At 42.1% G+C, this 19,744-nt stretch overlaps 1 protein-coding gene across 1 annotated transcript; it reads left to right on the forward strand.

Annotated features, from left to right (window-relative positions):
* The first annotated feature begins 2,367 nt into the window (after positions 1-2,367).
* On the forward strand, positions 2,368-18,536 carry LOC118977836 (zinc finger protein 271-like). Its single transcript, XM_037032957.1, is given in 4 exon segments — positions 2,368-2,488; positions 3,152-3,371; positions 15,568-17,165; positions 17,167-18,536. Coding segments are annotated over 3 exon segments (2,052 nt in total). The 5' UTR covers positions 2,368-2,488; positions 3,152-3,271; the 3' UTR covers positions 17,521-18,536.
* The last annotated feature ends 1,208 nt before the right edge of the window (positions 18,537-19,744 follow it).

Below are 19,744 nucleotides of genomic sequence, written 5' to 3' on the forward strand. Positions count from 1 at the left end.
ATCAAATGAAATTGATATCCAATACAAAATAATACCTGATAAGCAAAAGTTCACATGCGGATCTTTGTGTTCAACTTTCTGAGGAAAAGGCTCAGAGGTTTCATCATAATCTCAAAAAAGTTAAGAACCACTTCCCTAGAATGTGTGCCTAAATCAGATATATGTTAATTTGGCCTAGTTTTCCCCAGGAGGAAATGGAAGAGGAGAGAGAATCAGGAAGTCTACTGGTAGGTGGCCTCTCTGTTTCATTCCTGAGAATCTCGTATCATTTCCTGGTTTCTCTGAAAACCTCTGAATTCCTTACTGTCCTGAGGGCGACCTCTTCAGTTGTCAGCTGGTGTGGAGCAAAGCTGGCTGTAGGTTTGTTTTGGCCAATGCAACAAACTGTTCCCAACTGATTTCTGACACTCACACACAGAATGTACTATCTCTGATAAAACTCTGGACAGCAAGAAATCTAGCATAATCTGAAAGAACAGTTTGGTTTCCTTGGTTAAACACCCAGAAGGTCTATGTTCACTTTTGAATAAAGGTCAACAAAACCCTTTACCTTTTTGTATGTGATAATTAATCTTTGATTAACTTTCCCATTCTGTTTTACTGGAAACCTGTTAAAAGTGGTATGTCAACTATGGCGTTCTCATACACTGCTGGTGTGAACGTATATGGTTCAGCCACTCTGAAAACAGTGTGGCAGTCTCTGAAAATGCGAAACATACACCTACCATGTGATAAAAAAATGTCCATATAAAGACTTATACATGACTGTTCAAAGCAGCTTCATTTGTAATGGCAAAAAAACTGAAATAAACCAATGTCCATCTGCTTGGTAAATAGATAAATAAGTTGTGGTATATACATCCAATGGAAAGAAGTTTGACCGAAAAAGAGTACATTCGGTACTATTCCATTTAATTAAACCTCTAGAAAATTTAAACTAATGGATAGTAACTGAAAGCAGAACACTGGTAGGGGGTTGTGGGAGGCAGGGAGGGATTACCAAGGGAAGGAGAAAACTTTTGGGGTTGCTGGATGTGTTCACTATTTTGATTGTGGTGATATGGCTGTATACATATGACAAAACTTGTCAAATTGTATACTTTATTTTTTAAATATTTTATTTATTTATCTTTAGAGGGAAGGGAAGGAGAGAGGAAGAGAAACATCAATGTATGGTTGCTTCTTGTGCCTCTCCTGCTGGGAACTGGCCTGCAACCCAGGCATGTGCCCTGACTGGGAATCAAACCGGGATCGTCTGGTTCGCAGGCCCGCGCTCAATCCACTGAGCTACACCAGCCAGGGATTTCAAGTTGTATACTTTAAAGATTTGCTGATAACTGAATGTCTTTTATACCTTAGTGAAGTTGTTTTTTTAAAAAAGTAACTGCACTGCAACTTGTGAGGGCTGGACCCAAACAAGTCCTCACGGATAACATTAGGGTCTCATTCGCACGACCTGAAGACTTCAAATATCGCCAGAGGGTTTTGGGCTGGAACAGGAAGCCCTCCTCCTCCACCTTAACCATCACTTCAGCCGGCTGCCACTTTCTCATACTTGCACCTCTTCTCCCAAGCGTCTAATCCAAAGTCGCAGGTCTCACCTGTCTCAGGTCTTCTCCCAATTCCCCCATTTACTTCCCAAGATATTTCTGAGAACACAGTAATATCCTTTCCTACCCTGATGCTCTGCTGTCCACCCCACCCACCCCCATGTCAGGTCCTTCTGCCTACCCTTATCCTTTAGTCCAAATAAGGACTGCAAAGGCAAGAAGCAAACTTCTTAGAAAGAGACCCCCTGTCCTTTCTCGACGGCAGAATAGACAAAAACCAGCTTCCCAGCAATTCAGGGATTAATTTGATGAGCACTACTTATTTTTTACGGCAGTGGTATTCAAAGTATGTTCCCAGAATCAGCAGCAACAGGATCACCTGAGAACCTGGGCTCGCACCCCAGACCTGCTGCTGAGTGGGTGGGGCCCAGCAATCAGTATTTCGACAAGGCCTGCAGGGGATTGAGAGGCATCCCAATGTTCGGGGGAAACACCAGAGGACAGACAGGATGGAAGCACACCAGCGAATCTAATGAGAGAGGGAGGTGGGGCGGGGTGGTGGTGGGTAGATAAAAGAGGTAACATAACTAAGGAAGAACTCCATCTGTAGTCAGAAGACCTACCCTGCTCCAGGGAGCTTTCCGGAAAGATATTTTGCGACATTCAAATCAAGAACGGGCTGATAGGGCAAGGGATCTGGCGCAGGCTCACGGTGTCCCTTGCTGCGACCCCGCTGGGGACAGGCCCGCGAGCGCTCGGGTGTTGAATCTCTGCCACCCCGGTTCCCCGCTTCGGCCGCGGCCGCCCCGCCGCGCATGCGCACCTCCGCAGCCCCGCTCCCCGGAGCTGAGCAAACCCTCCCAGGTTCCTAGAGCGGACTTGGCGATGGCGGGCTCGCCGCGGGCGAAGCTTGACAGCGGTCGGGAGAGCTCCTCGAGGTATGGCTGAGGTCGGCCCCGGAGAGGCGGAGGAACTCGGGTGATCTCTCTGCTGGAGCGTCCCCGCAGCGCTGCCAGGGCACCGTGTGCGGTTTCCTGGGGCCATGGAGAGTCAAGGCCACCGGGGTCGTCGCCCTTGCGCGCGGTTCCTGGGCTGGGCGCTGAGCTGGTTCGGTTCTTGGCCCAGCGTGGGGTCGGTATCCGGTCAGCCCTTGCTCGCCCCTGGGTTCCATCGAATGAACGCCGGAAACTGGGGGTGGTGGGATCACGAGTGTAGACCACGGAACCGGCCCACCGTGCCTGGAAAGAGCAACCTGAGTTGTGTGAGTGTTGGGGGAAGGGAAGGAGGAAAAACAGGTCGTGATGATGGATCAGAAGTGTCACCGGGTGTAGAAGGGGAAGCGAATAACGTGGTGTTAACCGCTGGGGCAGAATTCTAAGATTACCTCTCCTGCCTGTCTTTCTAGTTATACCCTTATTTTGCTAGCATTAACGCCCGATGATGCTTGAAGATCTCTAGACTTGGAAGGGAGAATTACTGACCAAAAGGGGTAAAGCCTGATTCCGCAATGATGAGAGGAAGGAAGCTTAATAAATTCTGAGAGAAAACCACTTGGAAATTAAGTGAGATTTTGTTTTCTCCTTTGCTTCTTTGATATCTAGAGGATGTTTCTGGTGGTCTAGGGCCAGAAATTGTATGTCCAGGCTCCGCAATGACTCCCTTCCAAGCCCAGTGGTGCCCACTGGCCTCCGGGTCTCAGACAAGAAAAGCTTACAGAGGACATGGTAATTCCCCAGTTGCTCCCTGAGATGTCGAGCGTCCAGTTGCAGCCCATGGAGATACGGTCCATTTATGAAGCTCAAGACCAACACCTTCTGTCAGGTGAGAAGCAGTGTATTATGTCTTTCTCAGTGGTGTGTGGGGGGAGGGGAGGGGTAACCTCGGCTCCCTTAGCACCTCCGGGTGCTGTTGCTTCTCTTCCTTGCCTTCCCCTCCTTCTGTTGCGCAGTAACATCTCTTCTGCGCTACAGACACAGTCACAGGACTTCGTCGTGACTTCTGGCAGTCCTTCTCAAGGAATGTCTTGCTGTCCTTTCAGTCTCCCAAAGCATCCTTTTCTTCTTGTTGCAAACACTTCACCACCAATCTGCCAGTGGCTGGTATTTTCCCCCTTTAAAATCTTTTCAAATCGTCTTTCTCATTTACTGGAAGGCAGGAGTTCAAAATTTTGGATTCAGACAACCTGGATTCAAATACTAGCTTTGTCATTTACTGGCTTCAGTAAGTTACTTTTCCTTATGATTCTGTTTCCTCGTCTTGTGTCTACTAATTAGTATCTTGGAGGCTATTTTGAGGTTTGTGTCTATCTACTACTCCATAAAAAAGGACCCCAAAACAAAGTGACCTAAAACTTCAGGCATTTTCTTTTTTCTTTTTTCTTTTTTTAGGCATTTTCAAACCATGTTATTTTCTTACAGTTCTGTAGGTCGTCAGCTTGGACGGTTCAGCTGGACAGAGTTTTTCTTCTGGTCTTGCCTGGGATAACTCAAGTACTTGTCTATTGGCTCCCCTAGGGCAGGGGCCAAGACAGTTTCAATTACATAAGCCTGGCTGTGGGTGCTTTCTATGGCTTGGGTCGCTTATCTCTAGCAGACCAGGCCAGACTTATTCACAGGGCAGCTAGTTTCCAGAATCAGACAGACAGCAAACCCTGGCATGCAAAACACTTTTCTTTTTTTATTTTTTTAAATTACATTTTATCATGGATTGAGCGCGGGCCTGTGAACCAGACGATCGCGGTTCGATTCCCAGTCAGGGCACATGCTTGGGTTGCAGGCCAGTTTCCAGCAGCGGTCAGTTCCCTGCAGAGGATGCACCAGAAGCAACCATACATTGATGTTTCCTTCCTCTCTCCTTCCCTTCCCCTCTAAAGATAAATAAATAAAATATTTAACAAAAAAATTACATTTTATCAATGATGCTATTACAGTTGTCCCAATTTTCCCCTTTGCCCCACTCCACCCAGCACCCCCTACTCCTGCAGGCAACCCCGACCCCTTTGTTTATGTCCATGGGTCATGCATATAAGTTCTTTGGGCACTCCGTTTCCTGTACTGTACTTTACATTCCCATGGCTATTCTGTAACTTCCAACTTTGCTTTTTAATCCCTTCACCTTTTCATATTCCTCCAACCCTCCCTCCCATCTGGCTGCCATCAAACCATTCTCTCTACGTATGATTTGTTTCTGTTCTGCTTGTTTGCTTAGTTTGATTTTTAGATTCAACTGTTGATAAATATGTATTTATTGCCATTTTATTGTTCATCATTCTGATCTTCTTTTTCTTAAATAAGGCTCTTTAACATTTCATATAATAAGGGCTTGGTGATGATGAACTCCTTTAGCTTTTTCTTGTCTGAGAAGCTCTTTACCTGCCCTTCGATTCTAAATGATAGCTTTGCTGGATAGAGTAATCTTGGTTTTAAGTCCTTGCTTTTCATCACTTTGAATATTCCTTGCCAATCTCTTCTTGTCTGAAAAATTTCTTTTGAGAAATCCGCTGACAGTCTTATGAGAACTCCCTTGTAGGTAACTACCTGCTTTTTTCTTGCTGCTTTTAAGATTCTTTATCTTTAACCTTTGGCATTTTGATTATGATGTGTCTTGGAGTGGGCCCATTGGCATCCATCTCATTTGGGACCCTGTGCTTCCTGGACTTGCATGTCCATTTCCTTCACCAACTGAAGGAAGTTTTATTCCATTATTTTTTCAAATAGATTTCCAATTTCTTGCTTTTTCTCTTCTCCTTCTGGCACTCCTATGATGTGAATGTTGGTATGCTTGAAGTGGTCTCAGAGGATGCTTATAAACTATCCTTGTTTCATTGGATTCTTTTTTCTTCCTCCTGTTCTGGTTGGTTGTTTTTTGCTTCCTTTTGTTACAAATCATTGATTTGATTCTCAGCTTCATCCTCTCTACTGTTGATTCCCTGTAAATTGTTCTTTATTTCAATCAGTGTATCCTTCGTTTCTGACTGGATCTTTTTTATGTTATTGAGGTCCTCACTAAGTTCCTTGAGCATCCTTATAACCAGTGTTTTGAACTCTGCATCTGAGAGATTGCTTATCTCCATTTTGTTTAGTTATTTTTCTGAAGTTTTGTCTGTTGTTTCATTTGGGCCATGTGTCTTTGTCTCCTCGTTTTGGCAGCCTCTCTGTGTTTGTTTCTATGTATTAGGTAGAGCTGCTATGACTCTCTATAGTGTGGCCTCATGTAGTAGGTGTCTTGTGTGGTCCAGTGGCCAAAACTTCCCTTATCACCCAAGCTGGGCACTTGAGGTGCACCTTCCATGTGGGCTGAGTATGCCCTTCTTTAGTAGTTGAGCCTTGATTGTTGTTGGCAGGTTAATGGGAGGGATTTACCCAGGCCAGTCAGCTGCAAGGACTGGGTGTGACCACTGGCCACCAACCTCCACCCTCTGCGAAGGATCAGCTGTTCAGGGGCTCACTCCACAGAGCAGGACTTCCCTCAGCAGAGCTCTGGTGCCCACTTGTGTTCTGTCTGGGGCCACTTGGCGTAAGCTATAAAGCAGTCTGCAGCTGGCTGCTTCTTGTGCTGGGCTTAGAGGTACCCTAGCAAGGCCAGGCTGTGAATCAAGGCCAGCTGCTGCTAGTGCTGAGCCTGGGGCCACTTAGCACACCAGCTGTTGTTTGTTTGAGGGGATTTAGAAAGGTCAGAAGCATGTGCCAAGAGATGTCAATCATTTGGAAAAGCTACTGTTAACTGCTTGGGTGGGCCCATAAGTTGGGTGAGATGGAGCCTCAGGGAATCACCAGGGTGGAGCAAACAGTATTAGGCAGGTTGATGGAGTCTCAGATCCAGTACCCGCTATACTCTGCAGCTCTGGTGGCTAAGGGCTCAGAAGAGGAGCAATGGCCTCTGCCAGCAGTTCTGTCTTAGAGAAAGCTGTCCCCCATCTCTCGCCCTGATGCCAGACACTTCAGATCCTCCCTGGTGCCACTGGTGCCATTCAAGCTGCTGCCCTGGCACTGGAGCTCAGTGGGAGTGAGTAAGTCCATGCGTGGACCCTTTAGGAGGAACTGATGAGGAATTGAGCAGTTTCTTCCACCAACTCCATCTCCACTGGTTTTTACAGCCAAAAGCCATGGAGACTTACTTTCTTGGCACTGGAATCCTGGGCTGGGAGGCCTGGTGTGGGGCTGGGACTCCTTGGTCCTGGGATACCCCTCCCACTGTTTATCTGCCACACATGAGTGTGGGACAAGCCTGTTCCATGTCTCCACATCTCTGTCCCTCCTACCAGTCTGGATGGATGTGGTGGCTTCTTCAATTCTGTGGTTGCACCATCTCCATTCAACCTGATTTCTGCCAGTTTTGAGTGGTGGTTATTCTGTAGTTTAGTTGTAATTTTGATGGGATTGTGCAAGGAGGCGAGCCGTGTTTACCTAGGCTGCCATCTTGGAGATCTCTCCCTGCAAAAAACACTTTTCCAACCGGTTTGTGTTAATTTTGTTAATATGTCATTCACCAAAATAAGTCACATAACCAGTTTCAGAGTCACGTGGGTGAGAATTATACAAGGATGTAGATTTGGGGAGGTAGGATTCAGTGGGGTCCATTACTACTGTAACAAACACCACACACACTAAATGAGATCCTGTATAGAAAACTCTGAGGACAGAACTGGCTGGTAGTAAATTCTATATAAATAGTAGCCACTATAATTTTGACCCCAACTTTGTTCAGATGTTTTACAGGGTCTCCCTTCTACATCATATTTTGCTACTTTTTAATTTTTGTTTGTTCTATGAAATTCAACTTCTATGTTTTCTTTCTTTTACTCTAGATTCTCTGCATGTTTTTTAGTTTTGGAGCATTTTTATTTTTATTTTATATTTTATCTTATTTTTTATTTTCAGTTTTTTAAAATTTCTTCTGTACATATTTAGAATTTGTCTTTCTTTAAGAATCTGTTTCAAAGCGTCTAACTCTCATCTTAGAAGCCCTGCAGAGTTGGGCCTTCTTTCAGTTTTACATAAATTGACATACATATTGCATCTGTTTGTTTCTCTTAGACTGTGTATAAATAGCATTTTTAATCATAGAATGATATAATTATATCAAAGTGCATTCACAAAATGCAGAAAGGCATCAAAGAGAAAGTTTAAATAACTTGCAACTCCACCGTTGAAAGACAGTCACTGCTAATGTTTCTGTATCCTTCAAATCATATTTTTTAAATTTTATTTATTTATTTTAGACAGGGGGAAGGAGGGAGAAAGAGAAAGAGAGAAACATCAATGTGAGGTTGACTCTCATGTGCCCCTTGTTGGGGACCTAGCCTGCAAGCCAGGCATGTGCCCACAACTGGGAGTTGAACCAGTGACCCCTTGGTTTGCAGGCCAGTGCTGAAACCACTGAGCTACACCAGCCAGGGCTCCTTCAAATCATTTAACTAACTATTCAACAAATACTTATTGTTGATAAATTGTTATTAGTAAGATCATAGCTTAATTATTATTGAGCATAAAATATTTTTATTAGTTAGTGAGGGTTTGTTCTGTGCCAGGCACTGCTCTAAGTGTGGAGGATGTAGCAGTGAACAGAACAGATAAGACCTTGCCCTCAAGGAGCTTACATTCCAATGGGGAAAACAGGAAATAAATAAATATGCAAGATAGTATCAGGTGGTAATCGTGGTTGAGGAAAAAATAAACCAGAATATATCAGTATTCTAGCAGAAAACAGATGGCTCATTCAGTTGGGATAATTCAAAGTTTCGTGAAAAAGATGGGCAGGATTACAGAAATCAACCAGGGATGGAGAACAGTCTGGCAACAAACAATGGTGAGGAGCAGTTACTACCTTTAGGCCTTATGTTATATGGAAAGAACTTGAGTCCAAGATCCTAGAGCAGGTAGCTGGCTGTAGGACCGAGCCTCCCAATAGGAGCTGTGGCCTTTGCTAAAAGAACTACAATTACTTCCAACTCCTGACCCAGGAAGAGGGAAGCCAAGATGTAGGGTAACCAACCCCTCCCAGTTTGCCTGAGAGTTAGCACTGACCATCCCACATGCTGAGAAGCCCCTCTGTTTTGGGCAAACCAGGACAGCTGGTCACTCTACAGTTCTCCTCCGACTTGTGGCCAAATCTAATTGTAAGCCAGAGGGCATGGAACCCCAAGTGATACAGTCCATAAACTAATAGCTCCCTGAGACACAGAGCAGCATGAACAATAGCTCTATGGGGGTAAAAGGAGAATGTCCATTACAGTCCACCCCTCTTAACCTATAACATCCACTTTTGTCCTTCCTTTGGATTGTGTTCCCAACGCAGCAGAAAAACAAAGTCTCTTAAGCTACCGTTTTATTGCAGGTAGACATAGCATTAAATCATACTTCCGCCTGAAACTTAAAACTTCCCTGCCAGCAGTGCTCCCCATCTAAGGTAGTGAGGAAAAGGGGGAAAAGACATAATTAACAAAATGTAACTGCTTCGGTTCTTGCTATTCGCAAAGCCTCAGATGATCATCGTGACTATCTTCCTCTATCACCCATTCCACATTAGTTTTACTCTCTGCTGGATTCTCAGTGACACAGTTTTTTACCTAGTTAAGTGCCACAAACCTTCTTTCCTGGATGATCTGAGCCTTTGGGTTACTTTAGGGTACCATTGACTGGGTCTGTTAGACATGAGAGAACTAAGAGGCAACCCAGTGGGTCCTCTGAGTTCCAGACATATTCTTCCTCACCGCTGTTACCTGGCAGCAACCAATTCCCCCTTGGTAATTATCATCAGTCATCCTGGCCAGTAGAGGGACCCCTTTTCTGCTTGTTGGTTCAGTAGACAGTCTCAGCTTCAGATTTAACAATATCATGACCTTGTTCCATGGTAGAAGTATTTCTCCTTTGAGAACCAGAACCTCAAACCCACCAAGCCCAAGACTATGGGGATAGGAAACAAAAGTAATTTAAGTGGATTATTAGGTATGTAGTAAGAGAAGACATTCTTACTATTCCTTCACCCTTGGCTCTTATACCCAAGTATTCTGGCCATGGGGAAGACAGTACTCTGTGTTTTCCTCTGGTTTCCAGTGTAGTGCATCCTGTACAACAGCACCCCAAACTTGGTGTTGTTGCCTAGCTAATACCAAAACTGAACCTTCAGCAAATCATTCCACCATTGTCTCGATCCATGTCTGGATGATAAGGCCTGTAGGAAGACCCATGAATTTCATAGGTGTGAGCTCACCACCGTACTTCTTTCTCTATAAAATGACTCCTTTGGAGACAATATTGAGTAGAATACCAGGGTAATAAATATAGTCATGGAATTCTTAAATCAATGCAAACTATGTATTTAGGCTTTTGAAAACAAATTGTTGCCCTGACTGGTATGGCTCAATTGTTTGGGCATCATCCTACAAAGCAAAATATTGCCCTGTCAAGTCCTGGTCAGGGCACATACCTGGGTTGCGAGTTCAGTCCTAGGTCAGTGAACGTAGGAGGCAACCCTTTCTTCCTCCCTTCCCCTCTCTCTAAAAAAATTAATTTTAAAAAAATTTAAAAAGAAAGTAAATTGCTGCCCTCTCTGTGAAAGGAGGGGTTGAGTGTAATGAATCTGCCCCAAGCAGCTGGCTGGTTCCTCTCTAGGGAATGGTGTCTTCTGAGGAACTTAGTGTTGGCTCTTGTGGTTGGATGCTTGGGCACATGGCGATGGTTATAGGCTTATTAGCCTTGATAAGCAGAGGTCCGTATGGTCGATCCCACGCATAGCCTTCATCCCTCCTGCCATGACCACTGTACATGAGTTCATTGGGCAAGGGTTGGTAAAAAGGCTGATTGACATTCATAGTGGGAATCGTCATGGCTGTCTTATTATTCGGAGGCGTTCCCACAGGGGATGCCCTTTGGTGAGCATTCACATGGGACAGAAACATATTCATTCTTTGCTTATTCCAGGCCCGTCCTCATACTTTTCCTCCAGAATCCTTATTTCTAGTCTTCAAGTCTTATTCTTACCTGGTGCCTAATTAATAAGATAACCCATTAGTCAATATAGGCCTATAATTTCAGCTATGTTGCCTTCCATGGAAAGCATACACCTAGGTGTGTACCTGAAATTCTGCCCACTAGAAACATTTGCCTTCACTGGTGTTTGAGACCACAGCTGGGTGTAAGTGAAAGCTGTTCACTTTCAGCTTGTGCCCACACACAGGCAGACTCATCTGTGAGTTAGTTCTGGACTTTCTCATCTCTGTTAACTGGTCAGAGGGAACTCCCATCAGACCATGAATATAGGCTGAGGGATAGAGATAGTGGAAACAGGAACAGGCACTGTGACAATCCGAGTCATCGGCACATAGAATTTACTGTCTTCCAGACTTGCTTTTACAATGGAATGCAGGTTTGAATGTCCAGTTTTATGATTTGCTGGATTACATAACAACTGGTACACAATGGGCAGTTTCTAATAGTCATCTGGCACTCTGTGGTCGAGTATTAAGTCTCTAATAGTGCCCAAGTGCGAACTGGGATCTGCTTTCGTATCTGTTGCCTCAAAATTCAGGGCTCACCAAGCGTTGTACCTCTCTGAAATGGTAAAAAGTGGTTGGAGATATAAATGAAGTCAGAGAACAAGCCATTGACTATTTGAGAGAAGATTGTTCCACGCAGAGGGAATGGCAGATACAGGAGTTGTATCAGGAACAGAGTGAGCCTGGGTCCGACAGGTAATATGGGTGGTAGAATGAAGTGAAGGCAGATAAGGACCTGATCATAGGAGCTTTTAAGCCATAGGAAGAATTTGGAATTTATTCCCAGCGTAATGGGAAGCCACTGGAACTCTTTAAATAAGATAATAGCATGTAAACATCACTCTGACTGTTGTATGGAGAATAGGATAAGGGTAAGTTAACAAGAAAGGAAACTACAATGTTAAATAAATCAAGAATAAGATTGGGGGAAATGGGGGACATCTGTAATACTGGCAGCAATAAACAGTAATTAATTAATTAAATTTTTAAAGGATAAGCCCTGACTGATGTGGCTTAGGTGGTTCGGTGTCATCCCGCAAGGTGAAGAGTGTCTGGTTCAATTCCCGGTCAGGGCACACGCCTGGGTTGTGGGTTTGGTCCCAGCTCGGGGTACGTATGAGAGGCAAGTGATCAATGTTTCTCTCTCACATCAATATTTCTCTCCCTCTCTTTTTCCCTCTCTTCCCCTCTCTCTAAAAATAAAAAAAATTTAAAAAGGAGAATAGATCAATAATTGACCATCAAATTTGTCAGGACAGAACCTGTTAGGGACTTTAATAACTGTAGTTTCAATGTAGCTATAGAGATAAGAGTCTGATACAATGGGTAAAAGAAAAGATCCTTAATGTTAGTTAGAAGAGAGAGCAATGTTAACTCTTATATGCTCCTGATGGAAGTGTGAATTGGTTTGACCACTTTGGAAATATCTGGTTGAAGACCTAGCAGTTCTGATCCTCAGTTTTATAACCTGGAGAAACACCTGCATGCACGCACTGAGTTAGATGTCCTAGCATATTCATATTGGCACTGTTTGTAACAGCAACATGTTATTGTCTGTGGAGGAAATGGGTAAATAAATTGTGGTATATGTCACACTATAGTAGTGAGTGTGAATGTACTGCAGCTATACACATGAATATGGATGAATCTTCCAAACATAATGTTGAACAAAAGAAAGCAAGTCACAAAATACATGGGGTTAACTCCCTACATGTATAAATTTTAAAAACATACCATATTTGTCTGCTAGTGCTGCCATAACAAAATATCTCAGACTGGGTTGCTTAAACAACTCAAATTTATTTTCTAAAGTTCTGTGCATTAATTTTTGTTATCTATGCTTTATTCTAGGAGTTGTATAGCTTTAGCTTTCATGTTTAGGTTTATGTTACATTTCTAGTTAATTTTTGTGTAGAGCATGAGGAAAGCATTGGAGTTGACTTTGGTCATTGTGATATCCAGTTCTAGGACGTTTTCCTGAAGAGAGACCATCCCTTCACCACTGACTTATCTCGTAACTATGTTGAAGATCAGTCGTGCATATGTGTTTGGATCTATTTATTTACTCTCTGTTCTATTCCATTAGTGGGTATGTATATCCTTATGTCATTACCACACTGCCTTCGTCACTGTGGCTTTATAGTAAAGCCTGCATCAAATAGTGTAACCTCTCCGATGTTGTTCTTTTTCAAAATTGTTCAGACACTTTGTGCCTTTGTACATAAAGTTTAGAATCAGTTTCTTGCTCTCTACAAAAAATGCTTACTGAGATTTTTGATTGGGGTTGCACTCAATCTACAGATCATTTTGCAGAGAATTCTACCATCTTAACAATATTAAATCTGTCTATTCATAAATGATGGCATATATTTCTAGTTATTAGTTCTTCAATTTCAGCAATGTTTTATAGTTTTCATTATACAAATATCGCATGTACTTTGTTGAATTTGTCTTTAAGTATTTTTGATACAACTAATAAAAGTGTTTTACATTTTCATTCTAATTGTTCATTGCTGTATACAGAAATACAATGAGTTTTTGTATATTGCTTTAATAAACTCATTTACCAGTTTTAACAGCTTTTGTGAGACACTTCAGGATTTTGTATCTATGTAGTGGTGTGTAGTGTATGAGTAAAGGCAGTTTGACTTTTCTTTCTTATTTGTGTGTTTCAGTTATTTGTTTATGTCTCATTGAATTGGCTAGGAATATTGAATAGAAGTTGTACAATGTTGAAAAGAAGTGGAAAGGGAGGGCATCCTCGTTCTGCTCCCTTGTCCCTAGAAGAAAAGCATTCATGGTTTAGCCATGAACTATGATCTTAGCTGCTGGTTTTTCTTTGCTTTTTATTGGAGTAGTAAATTTACATATAACATAGCTGGTCCTTGGATTTAAATGTACCATCCATTTGTTTTTATTTATCCTATGTTTTATTTCTTTTGTCTCTTTTTTTAGCCTTTGTGTTATCAGGGTTTCTGTTTTAATTTTTTCTATTAATTTATTATTTATACATTCTTTTATTGTTATTTAGTGGTTACTTCATAGCAGCCTTTCTCAGATGTGATTCTGTGAGAGAATTAAGCCAAAGTCTAAGGCATCCATGGTAAATAATGTGTTACTATCTCTTCTATACATTGATTGTGGTACTGGCTATATTTCATTTCTTGGAATAATTAAGAAAAAAGTCACTCAAATCATTTTCTAATTTATTTTCTCATGGAACCTGGCTGGAAAAAGCTGCCTTAGGAATTACAACATACACATTGAATTTATTACAGTTTATCTTAATTTACTACTTCTAGGATAACCCAAAGTCCTTGTAATATTTTAGTTCTATTTACCTAGTTCCCATTGTACTATTTTTGCTGTGCATTTTAATTCTACATATACTGTAAATTCCATAAGACTTGAGATATTGCATAAGTCAGTCACACACATTTAGATTTACCCAGACACTTGGAGGCTTAGGATTTGGACTTTTGCCTTTAAAACTCGTCTGTGTCATGGTTTCAGCTCTCTAAACCATTTGCAGCTTGACAATTGTAGGCTTAAGAGTGGGCTGACAATCAAGAAATTCAATGGAGCACTTGGACCTGTGAGGGGCAGTTGGTTGGATGCTGTCCCCAAAGAGAAAGGTCACTGGTTCGATTCCCAGTCAGGGCACATGCCTTGGTATAGGTTGAGTCCCTCATCAGAATGCGTGGGAGAGGCAACCGATTGATGTTTCTCTCTCACATCCATGTTTCTCTCCCTCCCACTCTCTAAAAATAAATAAATAAAATCTTGAAAAAAGTACATTCAAAGGAGCTCTCATGCTCCTTACCATCACAGGCATCTGATATTGTTGAGCATAGGAATAGCCTCTTCAAAAATCAACTCAAAGGAGATTTCTGACCACACCTCTGTAATCTTTTTTTTAAAATTTTAACCTTAATTAATGAAGACTCTAGACCTAACTTTTTTTAAAGATTTTATTTATTTATTTTTAGAGGGGAAGGGAAGGAGAAGAGAGAAATATCAATGTATGGTTGCCTCTCGTGAGTCCCCTGCTGGGAACTGGCCTGCTACCCAGGCATGTGCCCTGACTGGGAATCGAACCGCGATCGTGTGGTTCACAGGCCCGCGCTCAATCCACTGAGCTACACCAGCCAGGGCTCTTTTCTTAATTTACATACTTCGGTAAAGAAGTTTCGTCAATGAATTTGGATGTTTTAAAAAGAGGGATCATGCATTCTTGGCCACTTTCTTGGTGATAATCAGGACAAAAGAGATGGAGGATTATCTATAAACTTTTTTTTTAAATTTAGAATTCTGTCTTGACCATTCCTGGGCCCGATGCTTCTTTCTTTGCCCCATTGGCAGCCTCTGGCCAGCCCGGTGGTACACCCTCCCAGTGACAGCCCGGGCGCTGCTGCCTCCTCCCACTTCCCACTTCCCCTCCACCCACACCCACTCTCACACTGGGTGCCTTACAAATGTTCGTAAGTTGCTTACGTATCAGCTCTACTGTAGTCCAACTTTCCTAATCACTACGATAGGTTTCAGTGTTCCCAGATCCCTGTGAGAAACATATCCAGACCAAATCTGGCAAGCCACTTCTCTAAACAGTTATTGTGACCTGTGGTTTATTGAGTCTCCCTAGTTTCCCTCTCAGAGGATAATTTTTTGTTTTGTAGCACTCCCATATTGTGGTAATGTTTTTATAAAGATTTTATTTATTTATTTTTAGAGAGAGGGGGAGGAAGAAAGAGAGGGAGTAAAACATCAACGTGCAAAAGAAATATTAATCAGTTGCCTCTCACATGTGCCCATCCTGGGACCTGGCCCACATCCTAGGCATGTACCCTGACCAGGAAGTGAACCGGCAACCCTTCAGTTCATAGGCTAGCTAGCGTTCAATGCACTGAGCCACACCAGCCAGGGCTGTGATAACATTCTATAGGTAAATACTGATCTGTTTTATCTGAAACTTTCCTATGGTTTGGAGAGCACATTCCGTTTGAATTTTGTTTATTGTTCTAGACGGTGAGATTAAGAACAAGCTTGGGGAGCTGGCTTCAGAGGAGGAAGTTACAGCAAAAACTGAACTACTGACTGAAGAGTCTGACAACCCCAGAGACGATGTTCTCCAGGAAGCTGAATGCAGAGAATTCTGTGAATTTGGGGATCAATTAAATGAAAAGGATCAGAACCACTTTAAAAGAAGACAACATAACTGTGGTGAATGTGGACAAAGCTTTGCTTGGAGTACAGGCCTTATTCGGCATCAAAGAACCCACTGGGAGAAACCCTATGAATGTGACAAGTGTGGAAAGGCCTTTAGTGTGAGCTCGGCCCTGGTTCTGCATCAGAGAATTCATACTGGGGAGAAGCCCTATCCTTGCAGTTGGTGTATTAAAAGTTTCACTCGGAGCTCAGACCTTATTAAACATCAAAGAGTCCACACTGGTGAAAAACCATATAAATGTGATGAATGTGGGAAAGCCTTCAGTCAGAGCTCAGACCTTATTATACATCAGAGAATCCACACAGGAGAAAGACCCTATCAGTGCAGCCACTGCAGTAAAAGTTTTAGCCAGCGCTCAGACCTGGTTAAACATCAGAGAATCCACACTGGAGAGAAGCCTTATACGTGTAACCAGTGTAACAAGCATTTCAGTCAGAGTTCTGATGTTATAAAACATCAAAGAGTCCACACTGGTGAAAAACCATATAAATGCGATGTGTGTGGAAAAGCCTTCAGCCAGAGCTCAGACCTTATCCTACATCAGAGAATCCACACCGGGGAGAAGCCATATCCGTGCGATCAGTGTAGCAAAAGTTTCAGTCAGAACTCAGACCTTATTAAACATCGAAGGATCCACACTGGAGAGAAACCGTATACATGTAATGAATGTGGGAAGGCTTTTAATCAGAGCTCAGTCCTCATTCTGCACCAGAGGATTCACACTGGAGAGAAGCCCTACCCGTGTGACCAGTGTAGCAAAACCTTCAGCCGACTTTCCGATCTTGTCAATCACCAGCGGACTCACACTGGAGAGAAGCCTTACCCATGCAACCAGTGCAGTAAAATGTTCAGCCGAAGGTCAGATCTCGTTAAACACCAGAGGGTGCACACGGGCGAGAAACCCTATGAATGTGAGGAGTGTGGGAAGACCTTTAGTCAGAGCTCCAACCTTATTCTACATCAGAGGATCCACACCGGAGAGAAGCCCTACCCGTGCACTGATTGTACTAAAAGTTTTAGTCGTCGGTCGGACCTTATCAAACATCAGAGAATACATACTGGAGAGAAACCGTATGCATGTAATCAGTGCAATAAAAGCTTTAGTCAAAGCTCAGACCTCACCAAACATCAGAGAGTGCACTCTGGGGAAAAGCCCTACCACTGTGGCAGTTGTGAGAAAGCCTTCAGTCAGAGTTCGGACCTTATTCTTCACCAGAGAATTCACACTGGAGAGAAACCGTACCCGTGCACACAGTGCAGCAAAAGTTTCAGTCAGAACTCAGACCGTATCAAACACCAGAGAGTCCACACCGGGGAAAAGCCATACAAATGTAGTGAGTGTGGGAAGGCTTTCAGTCAGTGCTCAGCTCTTCTCCTACATCAGAGGGTCCACCCTGGACCCTGGGGAGAAACCAAACCCATGCGATCAGTGTGGCAAAAGCTCTAGTTGGCTCTTTGACCTCACTGATCATCAAAGAATCCACTCTGGCAAAAAGCCGTACAAGCGTGACACATGTGGGAAAGCCTTCAGCACGTGCACCGATCTCAATGAACATCAGAGAAGCCACACTGGGGAGAAACCCCGCAGGGCTCTTCATTGCAGAAGTTTTACTCAGCTCTCTGAACGTACCGACCATGGCCGAGACAGTGCACATGCGACGAATGTGGGAAAACCTTTAGTGTATACACCAACTGTATTCAGTACGAGAGACACTACACCAGAAAGAAAATCTTATGAGTGCTATTGATGATTATGAAAAAGGTTTTAATCAATGCTCAACTCTTGGGCTACATTAAAAAAAATACCCCACAGGGGATAGAAGACATTGACTCAATTTTTATAATGAAGTTTAACGTAGAGCTCAAACATTACTGAACTTCAGAAATTCTGAGGAGGAATCTTGTATGTTGTGGGAAAATGTTCAATGTGAATAAAAATCTTAGTGGATACCAACAACAATGGAAAGAACTTTGAATCGGCCATAATGTAAGACAAGCTCTAGTCTTATTCAATGCAGTCCACAAGAGGACAGTTTTATCATTGCAAGAAATGTGTTAGCAGTATTAAGAACCTTATCAGATATTGTAAAAATCAGTCTTGTGGGGTGTGCAATCAGAATTTAGAAATACAATCGTACTATAATCTCAAACATTTAGTGAGCCCAAATTACCGATGATATATCAGAGAAATGATTAGGTAATGTAGGGAAAACTTAAGTACCTTCCACAATTTAATTGGCATTCACTCTGATTTCACACATATCTGCTGACAGCAGGAGAGTTCTAGCTTAGGCTAATGCTAGTTATCATTAAAGCCCCTGTGTGTGAACATACTGTGCTATTCTGGTATTATATTTATTAACTACATAAATCCAGTGCCCTACTTTCTCAAAAAAAAAATTTGGCCTAGTTTTGGTTTTTCTAATGAGAAGTTTTTAGCTTCCTGTGATGTTCACAGCAAATATGGATTAATTTTGCTCTCAATCATGACACCTATAAACTTTAGCAGTTTGTGATCATTTCTTCAATACTACCATTTAATTACAGCTTCTAAATATGTGGAACAATTTAAAAAAAGAATTCTGGGTGTCAAAGTGTAATGATTTCTCTACTACTCTATTTATCTTACCATCTATAGACTAAACAAAATGATAGCTAAAGTAATACCCCCATGATTTGTGTAGCATAATCTATTTTAAAGTAACAAGATCTGCCCTGGCTGGTGTGGCTCAGTGGATTGAGGGCCTTCGAACCAAAGGGTTGTTGGTTTGATTCTAGGTCAGGGCACATTCCTGGGTTGTGGGCCAGGTCCCCAGTTGGGGGTATGTGGGAAGCAACTGATCAATGTTCCTTTCTGTTTCTCCCTCTCTCTAGAAGTAAATAAAATCTTTAAAATTTGTACTTAAAAAATAAAAGGACGTACTGATTTTTTAAGTGGCAACATTCATCAGACTTTTTGTTTATTGATTTCNTTCACAGCAAATACGGATTGATTTTGCTCTCAATAATGAAACCTATAAACTTTAGCAGTTTGTGATCATTTCTTCAATACTACCATTTAATTACAGCTTCTAAATATGTGGAACAATTTAAAAAAAGAATTCTGGGTGTCAAAGTGTAATGATTTCTCTACTACTCTATTTATCTTACCATCTATAGACTAAACAAAATGATAGCTAAAGTAATACCCCCATGATTTGTGTAGCATAATCTATTTTAAAGTAACAAGATCTGCCCTGGCTGGTGTGGCTCAGTGGATCGAGGGCCTTCGAACCAAAGGGTTGTTGGTTTGATTCTAGGTCAGGGCACATTCCTGGGTTGTGGGCCAGGTCCCCAGTTGGGGGTATGTGGGAAGCAACTGATCAATGTTTCTTTCTGTTTCTCCCTCTCTCTAGAAGTAAATAAAATCTTTAAAATTTGTACTTAAAAAATAAAAGGACGTACTGATTTTTTTAAGTAGCAACATTCATCAGAATTTTTGTTTATTGATTTCTGATATATATATATATATATATATATATATATATATATTATAGGCTACATATATGTAAAGTTTTCTACTGGAAAATAAAGTTTTTTTTTTAATATTTCAAATTGTCTTTTTGGTATTAACCATTTTTAAAAATTCTGCTACTGTCATTTACTTTGAATATCTCCCATAATTATCCAATTATTTCAATCCAACAGACCTTGCTAAACTACTATGCTCAAGGCATTCTTTAAGGTTTTATAGGTACACAAAGTTTGCATACAAAACAGTTTGTATACTGTCCCAACAAAGCCTATGTTGTATGCTGATAAAGACTGATGTATACAGAAAACACATAGCTCAATATAATCATACAGGTAGACAAGATACAAGAGCTCAGAGGAAGTACGGTTCGATTCTGACTGGAAAGAAAGTGGTAAGCTTTGTGCAGCCGCCAACATTTGAGTTCTGAAGGATGAGGTAGCAGCATAAAGGCAGGGAGG

Source organism: Sturnira hondurensis, unplaced genomic scaffold, assembly GCF_014824575.4.
Source record: "Sturnira hondurensis isolate 20B ecotype Veracruz unplaced genomic scaffold, ASM1482457v3 Scaffold0001872, whole genome shotgun sequence".
Taxonomy (NCBI): Eukaryota; Metazoa; Chordata; class Mammalia; order Chiroptera; family Phyllostomidae; genus Sturnira; species Sturnira hondurensis.